Source organism: Erythrolamprus reginae, chromosome 5 (genome assembly GCF_031021105.1).
Source record: "Erythrolamprus reginae isolate rEryReg1 chromosome 5, rEryReg1.hap1, whole genome shotgun sequence".
Lineage (NCBI taxonomy): Eukaryota > Metazoa > Chordata > Lepidosauria > Squamata > Dipsadidae > Erythrolamprus > Erythrolamprus reginae.
Genome location: NC_091954.1, coordinates 20475887 through 20488007, shown reverse-complemented (window position 1 = coordinate 20488007; position 12121 = coordinate 20475887). Strand labels below are relative to the sequence as shown.

General features: G+C 41.3%; 1 protein-coding gene across 1 annotated transcript in view; it reads left to right on the top strand.

Annotated features, from left to right (window-relative positions):
• Positions 1-12121, top strand: part of CDH23 (cadherin related 23) — a 726582-nt gene that overhangs the window by 466313 nt on the left and 248148 nt on the right. The window contains exon 19 of the mRNA XM_070753910.1: positions 4150-4262. Within this exon, the coding sequence (XP_070610011.1) occupies positions 4150-4262 (113 nt within the window). The remainder of the gene's footprint in view (positions 1-4149; positions 4263-12121) is intronic.

Below are 12121 nucleotides of genomic sequence, written 5' to 3'. Positions count from 1 at the left end.
AATAGGCCAAGAACTAAAAATATTTTACAATACACATTTTGTTTATTTTATTCCAAATCTCTTTGTAGCACTGCCAAGTTTATTCATTAAGATTTATGAGCAGGTGTGTTTACATTTAACACAAGTTAGTCTTCCTCCTTCTCTACTACATCGGTTCTTTTTGAGCAAGAAATATCCTCTACCATTGGTACTCCAGGCTCATCCCACCAGATTTTTGTTTTAGCTATTAAATCATATTTCCTTCCTGCACTGAGTTCAAACCACTATTGCTTACTTTCCATATGCTGATCATTAAGCTACAGACAATAAAGGCCATGAACTTTGGGAGTCTATCTTCTTTCTGGGTTGTCACTGAATGATTTGATAGGCCTCAATGCAGCAGCATATTCTCTTCCTTCTATAGACCACAAAACTTTATCTGAGATTTTTACCACGGGGCAAAAAACATCTGCAACCCATGCAAGATCTAGTCTCACTTACAAATGCCTAATAGACATTATTCACAATTAAAAAGATTAGATTTTCACAAGATGTTCTGTTGGGCTCTCTGGTAGACTCCTCCCAAAAATTCACAGGTACAAATTTCAGACACACACACACATTTGAAAATTCAAAACAATGTTCTTTATACTGAAAATCCAAATGAACTAAGCACTCTTTTTGTATAGCAAAGAGCACTGGTCTCCAAACAAACTGGTAATTTGTACAAGTCCCTTATCAGTTCTGTGATACGTAGCTTGCAGCTGTGAGGCAATTCACAGTCCTTCTTGTTTCACAAAGCAAAACACACTTTGCTCTGGTTTAGTTTCAAAGTGGGGGAAAATCAGCACACAAAATGTCAAAGTCAGCAAAGCAGTCACGAAACACAAGGATCAGATAATCCTCCACAATGGCCAAACCCACAGGCTGCTATTTATAGCAGCCTCACTAATCACCACAGCCCCACCCAACCACAGGTGGCCTCATTTTCTTTGATAATAATCTCTCAGTTGTTGTTGCCTGTGCATCGCTCTCTGCATGCGTGGCTGTATCATCAACTCTTGTTCTGAATCCAAAGAGAAGCTAGATAATTGATCTCTTTCTGAGCTGTCTGCCACACTCTCCTCCCTGTCACTCATGTCTTCTTGGTCAGAGGAGCCTTCATCAGCAGATTCTACCAAGAGCAAAACAGGCCTGCAGCATGTGGATGTCTCCCCCACATCCACAGTCCTTGGGGCAGGAGCTGGGCCAGAGCTAACCACAACACAAGATCTTATTAACCAGATACATTGGAAGGGAAAGGAAGATAAGGGTGAGGTTATAGAATCTTGTATGTATTTTGCAATCCATTTATCTGTAGGATTATTAGAATTCTTTAGCTCTCCAGATGACCACATCTTAAGGTAGTGGAGAAGTTGCTACTTGCTTTGCAGATATGCAACGTGTTGCCCAGTAATATTTTGCAAAATACCATTCTCTTTCCCAAGCTCTGAGAAGTCCATTATACCTAGCGTTGCATGCATTCTTTACCATTCATTGTAAAGCACATTCCATTCAATTCCTCCATCTAGAGAATTTGAACATTGGTTCCAGTAAAGCATCACTTTGTCTCTTGCCCTGTTCCCTCTATTCTATAGGGAGGGAGATGATATTCTGCATGCCGGGAAGTAGTGAGAGGGGGGAGAGAGAATCTGAGAAGAATTCTGTAGGAATAGCATCACTAAAATTAGTGCGCTGTGAAGGTGTACCTAATTGGATGTAACTTTGTGGGCAAAGTGGAGTAATTCATCACAGAGACGTGTCCTTTTTCTTTAAGTCCCACACTGACTTCGTTTTTTCCCCAGACTGCAGATTAATGGGTACCACAGGAACTTGGGAGGCAAATGTATTTCAATGAATCTTTTGACCTCTTGCAGTTCAAGATCAATTTTTAATCGTTTCCCCCAGATAATCTGCTGTGGACAGCCCCTTAAAATTAAAGTGATTTGTGTTTGACCAGGGAATTGAACTTCGGTGTATAAGCTGAATACGGGGGCCATGGAATCAATGGACAGTTCCATCTTGGTTAGCCTACTGTACAAACAAGGCAATTGGATGCCTTTCAGTTCATTACTGGAGCAATAAGAGAGAAGATCAGGCAGTTTCAGAAACCTATTAAAGAGGTATTAGGTAGTGGATCATACCTTAGATAGCTTTTTCAGGCACTTCCCGCCTATAGACTTTATTGTGAGATTCATAGCATCATAGTTTAAACTGAACTGATAACAATATGGTTAAAACATGGCATATTAACTGTTCTGTCTGGGTTCCCCCAGATGCCAACACCAACTAAAAAGAGTATCCAGACACACTGGTAAAAAGCAAAGTCATTTTAAATCTTTGAAAACAAACACAGATAACAAAAACTGTTCTTACAAACTGGAATGCTATGAAGCTTCACAGAAGAGTCACGACGGCCAGACAATACAACAGGCTTCTTGCTGGCACACACACCACTGTAGATAATAAAACCCACGCCTCCCCCAAGTTTTCAGCCTTCGAGGCCACAAGCCAGAATCAGAGACGCCAAGGATCGAAGCAAGGTCACAGGACTCCCAAAAGATAACTCTCCACAATACAGGAAGGGCGGGCCTGCCTTTTCAACCTTTCTGAGGAGAACCACACCCAAACCCAGCTGTTGCCTATTAGGGATGGAAATACCTGGCTAATTGTCCCCTTCTTTGTGCTGCCCTTCTCTGCCTCATATCTATGATGGCTTGTGCGTTCTCATCTAATGATTCCAGGCTACTCGCTGGGGAGAGCTCCCCCCCGGGGGTCTCAGGCTGTTCTCCCTCCTCCTCGTCCTGACATTCCTTTTCCCCATCTGCCTGGTCCTCCTCCTCCTCCTGTTCCTCGTCCTCCCCCTCTGAGCATGGAGCCGGCAGAGTTCCAGCCGTTCCCTGAGGAGCCTCAGACTGAATCCCACATTAACTAGGGGTGGGTTCCACTTACCTTCACCTCCGGATCGCATTGCGATGTTTTGCGTGCATCCACTTGTGCGAATTCACTTCCGCACTTGCTCAGTGTCAGGATTTAGCCTGAAACACAGCTGAGGAGCTCATCAGATGTGCTTCAGGTGCAGAAATAAATCCAAGGGTGGGTGGGAGGGCTCTTTTTCAAGCAGCAAAAAAGGAAAAGCCATCCAAACATGGAGAAATGTGGCAAAAATTCCCCCAAAAAGATGGGGGTGTCCACGGACCAGCATCACACAAACCAGATCCGTGACACCATCCTTGCATCACCAACAGGTCACTAACGGTTTAGGCGATTTGGTCCAAACTGGAAGGAACCTACCCCTGAAATTAACATTGGAGGTGCATCTGATTAGTAATCATCCAACATACAAGTGACCTGGATTTTTTTCTCCTGAGCTCTACTGTTTTCATAGCTTCCAATGTATATCTTGATAACTTTTCTAGGGTTTCCTATACAGTGGTACCTCTACTTACAAATTTAATTCGTTCTGTGACCAGGTTCTTAAGTAGAAAAGTTTGTAAGAAGTAATTTTTCCTATAGGAATCAATGTAAAAGCAAGTAATGTGTGCGATTGGGGAAGCCACAGGGAGGGTGGAGGCCCTGTTTCCTCCCAGAAGATTCCTAGAGAGGCCCCATGGAGGTTTTTCCCCACCTTTTCCAGCCCTGTTTCCTGCCAGGAGATTCCTAGAGAGGCCCCACAGAGACTTCTCCCTGCCCTTTCTGGCCCTGTTTCCTCCTAGGAGATTCCTAGAGAGGTCCCACGGAGGCTTCTCCCTGACTTTTCTGGTTACAGTTTCAGAGGCTCAGGTTTGTAAGTGGAAATAAGCAAAAAAATATTGAACACCCAATTCTTATGTAGAAAAGTTCATAAGTAGAGGCGTTCTTAGGTAGAGGTACCACTGTATTTTCTTTCCTTCAAGTAGACTGGGTTTTTACTCCCTGTTCAGATGCTGCAAAGTTTCAGCGTTTTGTTGGTAATGCCTTTTCTCTTAGCACCTTCTGTGACATCATGAAAAGGTGAATTTGCAAAACCTTCCAAATGACTGCACCACATTGTTCTATAAGCTTAGGAAAATAATTTCTAACTCAGATGCACTTTGAGTCTCTTTTCCAATGTATAAGCTCTTCTTTCCTTCTCTCTCTTGCCTGCTTCAGGGGAAATCACCACCACATCTCTACTGGACCGGGAAGCTAAATCAGAATACATACTCATTGTGCGAGCCGTGGATGGTGGCGTTGGTCACAATCAGAAAACTGGTATTGCAACTGTGAGTTCACTGCAGTTGTTTCATTTGATCTTTGTAACATAGCTATGTATCTGTTCTGTCAGGCTCTCTGGTAGAATCCTCCCAAAAATTCACAGGTACAAAATTCAGACACACAAACTTTTGAAAATTCAAAACAATGTTCTTTATAATGAAAATTCACTTAACCTAGGCCCTCTTTTGGTATAGCAAAGAGCACTCGTCTCCAACCAAACTGGTAATTTGTACAAGTCCCTTATCAGTTCTGTGATACTTAGATTGCAGCTGTGAGGCAATTCACAGTCCTTCTTCTTTCACAAAATGAAACACAATTTGCTCTGGTTTAGTTTCAAAGCAGGGAAAAATCAGCACACAAAAAGTCAAAGTCAGTAAAGCAGTCACGAAACACAACGATCAGATAATCCTCCACAATGGCCAAACCCACTAATTACCATAGCCCCACCCAACCACAGGTGGCCTCATTTTCTTTGATAATAATCTCTCAGTTGTTGTTGCCTATGCATCGCTCTCCGCATGCGTGGCTCTATCATTAACTCTTGTTCTGAATCCAAGGAGGAGCTAGATAATTGATCTCCTTCTGAGCTGTCTGCCCCACTCTCCTCTTCCCTGTCACTCATGTCTTCTTGGTCAGAGGAGCCTTCATCAGCAGATTCCACCGGGAGCAAAACAGGCCTTCAGCATGTGGATGTCTCCCCTACATCCACAGTCCTTGGGGCAGGAGCAGGGCCAGAGCTAACCACAACAGTATCTAGATTTTTTAAACAATAATTGGCCTCTCTAGCTTGAACAGAACTGCTCTTCCATGACTTAGAAACTTTCAGATGGCCTCCTGGTCAGCAGTTTAAGAAATGAGCAAAGAGGTGGAATTGTTTTGCAGAAGAATTGTTGAACTGTCATCTCAACCTGGTCTCCCATATTAAATTACTATACAGTACGTCATTATAATACATCAAATGCCTCTTCTACTTTTGTACAAGATGTATTTAGTAATTGAAGAATGTACTTTTCTGCTGATGGAGTTTTCTATCATAGACATTTTAAGCCGGTCACTGACCCTTAATAGTTTTCCACAAAAAGTTAATATAGAAAACATAGATGTACCCATGCAGGTACATTTAAAGCAACCCAAAATAGTCCTTCCACTGATATTTTTTAAAAAAATGGGGGGAGGGGAGGCTAACTATAATGGATTTTCCTTAATGTTTTGTCTCGTTCACTCCGGAAACTATGACCAACCCAAAAAGATAAGCCAGACACACCGGTTGAATCCAAAAACAGTTTTGTAATGGTAAAAAGAAAAGAAGCCAACAGAAAATGTCCTTACAAGTCAGGAAAGCACTGGAACTCCAAATAGATACACGAAGGCAATTGTTCATACAGAAACACGGGATGCCAAACGAGGCTGTTGCTAACAGACACCAACCTCCCACGGGTCTTCAAGACTGCTGGGCCATGAGCCAGGAACAAAAACGCTGAGAGAAAATGCAGATAACAGCAACTCCACTTTGATAACACTCCACGCTGCCGAAAGGGTTTGCCTGCCTTATAAACCCTTCCCTGCTAATGAGGACCACACCCAACCCCCTGGTGTTCCCATTCAACGCTGATAATATCTATTCAGTTGATTTCTCCTTTGATCTATGCATCTCTGTCGCATACTAATGATAGCTTGTGCTTCGTCATCCAATGACTCCAGGGACTCCAGAGAATCCAAGCTACTTGCTTGAGATAGCCCTCCCCCAGGGCTCCCAGGCCTTTCTTCCTCGTCACTTTCCTGACTGCTATCTCCCTTGTCTGGCTGCCAAGAACTCTCCTCTCCACTCTCAGCCTCCCCCGGGCATGGAGCCACCAGAGACACAGCTGGTCTTTGCTCTGGCTCAGGCTGAACCACAACACTTAAGATGTTATTTAGCTTTTTTTTATAAGGAGGAAGATGGGATTCTCTGTGACTGAGATGGTCATTTTCTTTCCCTTTTTCATCTGTCATGAAGCAATCCTTGTCCTCCATATTCCCACTTGTATCATTTTTGTTCCTAATGAGAAGCTACGACCAAGAATAGTTGAAAAGATTATAGAGTTAGGGAGGCTTTATTATCTGGAAAAATATGCTAACCCATGTTTGGGATGAAGAGATTTTTACGCTTGTTAAATCCTTTCAAACTAGAATATTTCTCACCCTGTACAGTGTAGGCAAAATGCCAGAGTTTGGATGTATTTGCAGAGTTATTTTGAATTCACTGCAGCAGAGGGTTGCTCCTGGTTTGGCCTTGTTCTGCAAACCAGTAGTGGTGATGGCGGGAGGCTCTGCCCACCCACTCAGGGCGCTTCTAAGCCAGCGCAGAAGTATTGCGCGGGCACACGAACGAGCTGGTGGTGACAGCATTTGCAACCCGCTACTGATTCACTGCTTACATTTTTATAACTCTTCATTCAATTCCCTTGGAGTTTTCTGAAGCTGAGAATTTTATCTTGTCAGAACAATGACAAGCCTTCTGTGGGTTGACTTGACAATACGGAGTTCTAGATTTCGGTTTAGGAGACCTGAGTTCATATTGTTGCCTCACTATTATTATATCTACTGGATTATTTTATTTTATTTTATTTTACTTTATTATTCATTTGGATTTGTATGCCGCCTCTCTCCGAGGACTAATTTTGGCCAGTTATTATCATAAAATTGAGTCAAACCCATATTTTCATTTTCAAATAAGATATGAAAATTGCATATATGTTAACTTATGTCTCTTAGGGAATGAGGTAATCAGCATGCCAAGATACAGTATTAGTGTAATAATAATTGTTTTATAATTGTTACTTGTTCTTTTCTCTACCCCTTATTCTCCCTGGTTTGGAATGTATGAGGAAAATACATATTGTAGGCCAGGGGTGTCAAACTCACAGCCTGTAGGCCGGATGCGTCACATGCTGGCCACGCCCACCTATGGTTTAGCAAAGGGGGAAAGAGTCATAATATATCATGTGACCATGTGACAATGTGAGTTTGACACCCATGTTTTAGGCCATATTATTTAATGCTGATTAATATTTTATTCAGAGAAAAAAGCAATGTGAAGAAAAATAACTGCAAAATTAAGCAAATATTTGTTTGTTTGTTTGTTCGTTCATTTATTTGTTTGTTTGTTTGTTTGTTTGTTTGTTTGATTTTTATGCCATCCCTCTCTGAGGACTTGGGGTGGCTCACAACAAATAATAAAACAATACATAATATTTTGGGTCCAATTAATTAAATATATAATCTAAAACCAAAAACCCTACATTCAATCGATTCCTCTCAGTCCATTCATCGGCCAGGGGGCAAGAATCTAATGGCCCCAAGTCTAGCGACACAAGTCAGTCTTAAGACTCTTGTGGAAGGCAAGGAGGGTGGGGGCAGTATGAATCTCTGGGGGGAGCTGATTCCAGAGGGCTGGGCCCCCCACAGAGAAGGCTCTTCCCCTAGGTCCTGCCAACCGGCATTGTTGAGTTGACGGGACCTGGAGAAGGCCAACTCATATTCTCATTTGGTGTGGTCTGTCTTTTTCCCATAACCACTTTCTTTACCATACAGTATTAGAAACCCCTTCCCTTTTCTATTCTTTATTTTTTATACATTTGTTTTCTTTTTTTTCTCTCTCTCTCCTGCTTCTTAACTCCTCATCTTTTGCTTCCCAGATATCCTGTAAACTATCAGCAACTGCTCTTCTATCAGGTCACTGCCCTTGGGCACACTTCTAATAGGAATTTAAAATGCTTTAAATAATTTAAACGGACAGTGAGAGATCGAGGAGACATGCTTAAGCTTTTTCCTTCTTTTCCCACTGCAAACTGCTTCCATGATTTGCTGTGACTTCTGTAGTGTTTGATGTGATTATCATTTTATTGGCTATCCAGTTGCATAATCTCAAGTGCGTATCTTTCAATCCAAATTATTTTGCCTCAGCTTTCTTTTGTGAAGTCTGTAGAAAAATTCATCCTTAGTGTCATTTTTATTTCATTTCAGCGTACAATGTATTCAATAAAAAGCGCAGGCTTTAATATTACAAGGAGAAAGAAGAAATGCAAAATTTCTGACGATAAATCTACTGTGGTCCTTAGGCTTTGTTCATATAAGGTGGTATTTCTACAGCAACCTTATAGTAGACTTGCAGTACTTGAGGGGCTATCGCAGAGAAGAAGGGGATCAACCTCTTCAAGGCAAAATAAGAATAATGGATAGAAATTTATCAAGGAGGGAACCAACCAACTTCTTGAGAGAAGAAAATTGCTTAGAGAAAATATTAAAAGAAAAGATTAATGATATAAAAGCACAGGCAAGTAATATATACAGAATGTTATCGCAAGCGGAAGAGGGAGTAATAAAAGGTTTGACAAGATGCTGGCAAAATGATTTACAAATAGATGAAAGAGAAATGAAAGAAATAGTAGAAAATATATATAAGACTAAGAATACAAGAATTAAAGAGATGAGCAGGAAAATTTTACATAAATGGTATTATACACCAGCACAACTTTCACACTTCCAGGGGAAAGGGAAAGGTAATTGTTGGCATGGTTGCCAAAAGAAAGGAATCTTCATGCGTATGTTCTGGGAGTGTGTTGAAGTTCAGAAATTTTGGAAGGAAGTGCAGAAGGAAATAAATAAAATGTTAAATATTAAGTGGATAATTACAAAAGAAATAGCGATATTAATTAAACAAAGAGAATTAAGAGACTTCAAAGAAATAAAAACTGCAGCATTGGAAAGCGCTCAAGCGGTAGTGGTATTGGGTTGGAAAGAGTCTTTAAAATGGACATTACAGAACTGGTACTGGTACATGGTGGATCACATTCATTTTGAAATCATGGAAATAAGATTAAACAACTTTGACAAAATAAATTGGAGAAGCTGATGGTACGGTGGAATAAGGTGAAAGATTATATGCTGAGTAGAATTTGTGACGAAAATGTGAAAAATAAACTCCAATCACTCTTTTAATAATAATAAATGCAAAGTAGAGCTAAGGAAAGAAAAGAATATAAACTAGTAAATATTTGAACCCCCCGCAATTGGTGGTGGTGGTGGTGGTATTGTCAGTCGGGTGATGGGCACATGCACTGTGCACCGTTTTATGTTTGTTTATGTAATTCTTATGTGCAAAACCAATAAAAATATTTTTTTTTTTAAAAAAGGAGGGAACCAACCTAGAATTAGGGAGAAATTTCCTATCAGTGAGAACAATTAATCAGTGGAACAGCTTGCCTCAAAAGGTTGTGGATGCTCCATCACTTGATGTTTTTTAAGAAGACAGTGATTGGTCCAGAAAGATATAGGCTCTCCTGCCATGGACAGGGGACGGGACTAGAAGACCTCCAAAGCCCATACCAACCCTATTATTCTATGTTCTGTGATAAATGCTCTAACATGCTGGCTGGAGAATTCTAGCAATTGAAGTCCACACATCATAAAATTGCTGTAGTTGAGAAACACCAACATCAGGGAATTAGGTGTTGTGGTGGTGACCATTGTTATTTTTACTGTTATTATTTGCATCTCTAGCCCACCATTTTTATGTATTTATTTATTTTATTTTATTTTATTTATTTATTTTTGTCCAAAACATAATACACATTGAAGAGAAAGATATGTAATAATATAAGTAAAGAAAAGAAGAAAAGATATAAAAGTATAGGTGAACATATTTGAAAGGAAGAAAAGATAAATGAGATAAGGAGAGACAATTGGACAGGGGACGGAAGGCACACTGGTGCACTTATGCAAATCCCTTACTGACCTCTAAGGAACCTGGAGAGGTCAATCGTGGATAGTTTAAGGGAGAAATGTTTGGGGTTAGGGGTTGACACTACTGAGTCAGGTAATGAGTGCCACGCTTCGACAACTCGGTTGCTGAAGTCATATTTTTTACAGTCAAGTTTGGAGCGGTTAATATTAAGTTTGAATGTGTTGCGTGTTCTTGTGTTGTTGCGATTGAAGCTGAAATAGTCATTGACAGGTAGAACGTTGCAGCATATGATTTCTTTTACATCAGGAATGGGTTCTACTTACCTTCCCTACCGTTTGCATTGTGACATAATTGCATGTTTTGTACACATGCATATGTCCCTTCCCAGAACATTCCCAGAAGAAATGCAAAATTTCTGATGATAAATCTACTGTGGTCCTTAGGCTTTGTTCATATAAGGTAGTATTTCTACAGAAACCTTATAGTAGACTTGCAGTACTTGAGGGGCTATCACAGAGAAGAAGGGGATCAACCTCTTCCAGGCAAGATAAGAATCTCTGCGCATGTGCAGAAATTACACGTGCACAGAGGGGTTTTTGGCAAGCCGCGGCAACTGGAGCAATGGTTCGGGAGCATGGACCATTGATGCCGGTTTGGCAAGCAGCAGGGAATTTCTGCTACCAGTTCTAAAGAACCTGTCTGGATCAGCAGCAACCCACCTCTGATTACAGAGGCTTCCCCTAATTTTAGACCACCAGAAGCATCCTTGGAGGAGAGGAGAGAACAAGCAAGAAAAGCAGTAATGTGTGAATACAATGCAAGCACCTCCCCATGTATTAGCTCCTCAAGGTAGTACAGATAAGATGCACAACTATAAAACCTAGAATAATAGAATTGGAAGGGAGCTTGGAAGCCTTCTAGTCCAACCCCTTGTTCAAGCAGGACATCCTTTACCATTCTGAACAAATGGCTGTCCCATCACATCTCTTCTCTTGTTTTCCCTCTTCCTTAGGGACCAGATTCAATTAATGTTGATAAGAGAAGAGAGATTGAACCCTAAATTATGATTACTAACATAGGGACTCTTCAGAAATGTTTTACACACTCATACTCACTGTTGTGGTTAGCTCTGGCCCAGCTCCTGCCCCAAGCAATGTGGAGGTGGAGGTGGAGGTGGGGGAGACATCCACATGCCGCAGGCCTGTTTTGCTTCCAGTAGAATCTGTCTCCTCTGACCAAGGAAGCATGAGTGACAGGGAAGAGGGGAGTTTGGCAGACAGCCCAGGAGGAGATCAATCCTCTATATCATCCCTGGATTCTGAACAAGAATTAATGACACATCCACGCATGCGTAGAGTGATGCATAGGAGACAACAACTGAAGGATTATTACAAGAGAAAATGAGGCCACCTGTGGTTGGGTGGGGCTGCTGTAATTAGTGCTACAGATAAAAGTGCAGCCTGGTGTGTTAGCCTCATGGCAGTTTATCTGAGTCATTGTTTCGTCAAGATCGTGGTTTTTTTCTGTTCAGGATTGTGTGTGTGGACTCTCTGGACTTTAGAATTGCACTCAATTTCCCAGTTATTGGGTGAGCAATTGGATTGCATTTCACCTGTGCCTTGTGTGTACCAGAAAAACCCTTTGACATTTAAAAAGGGAGCTGTTTCTGTTTTTCTGTTTATAAAAACTTTTGGGTTTTCCTTTTATCGTGTGGTGTGTGTCTTCCTGGACTAGTTACCCTGTGATTATGGGCGGTTGAAACATGCCGGCATAACACTCACACACACATTCCTTCTGTGGATTGAGATGTCTTCTTGTGACAGTTGTGCAGCCTGTGGCTCTTTCTCCTCTCTTTCAAGGTCATTCCTCCAGGTTGTGTGTCACCACAACTTGTTTATTGTGATGTTACCCGTAGAGTTGACACACCTTCTAATGGCTTCCTTTAAACAGGCAGCCTTCTTGCCCAGCTTCTTAAAGTGGCAATAACCCTGCTGCCTCATTCCCATTGCATCAGCTTCCGGTTGCCTTCACTTACAACCTCTCACCAGCCTACAGCTATTAAATCTACATAGCTTGACACCCTCAACTTATGACCACAATTGGGGACATATTCTAAATGGCTTCTTCTGAAGTTATCATAAC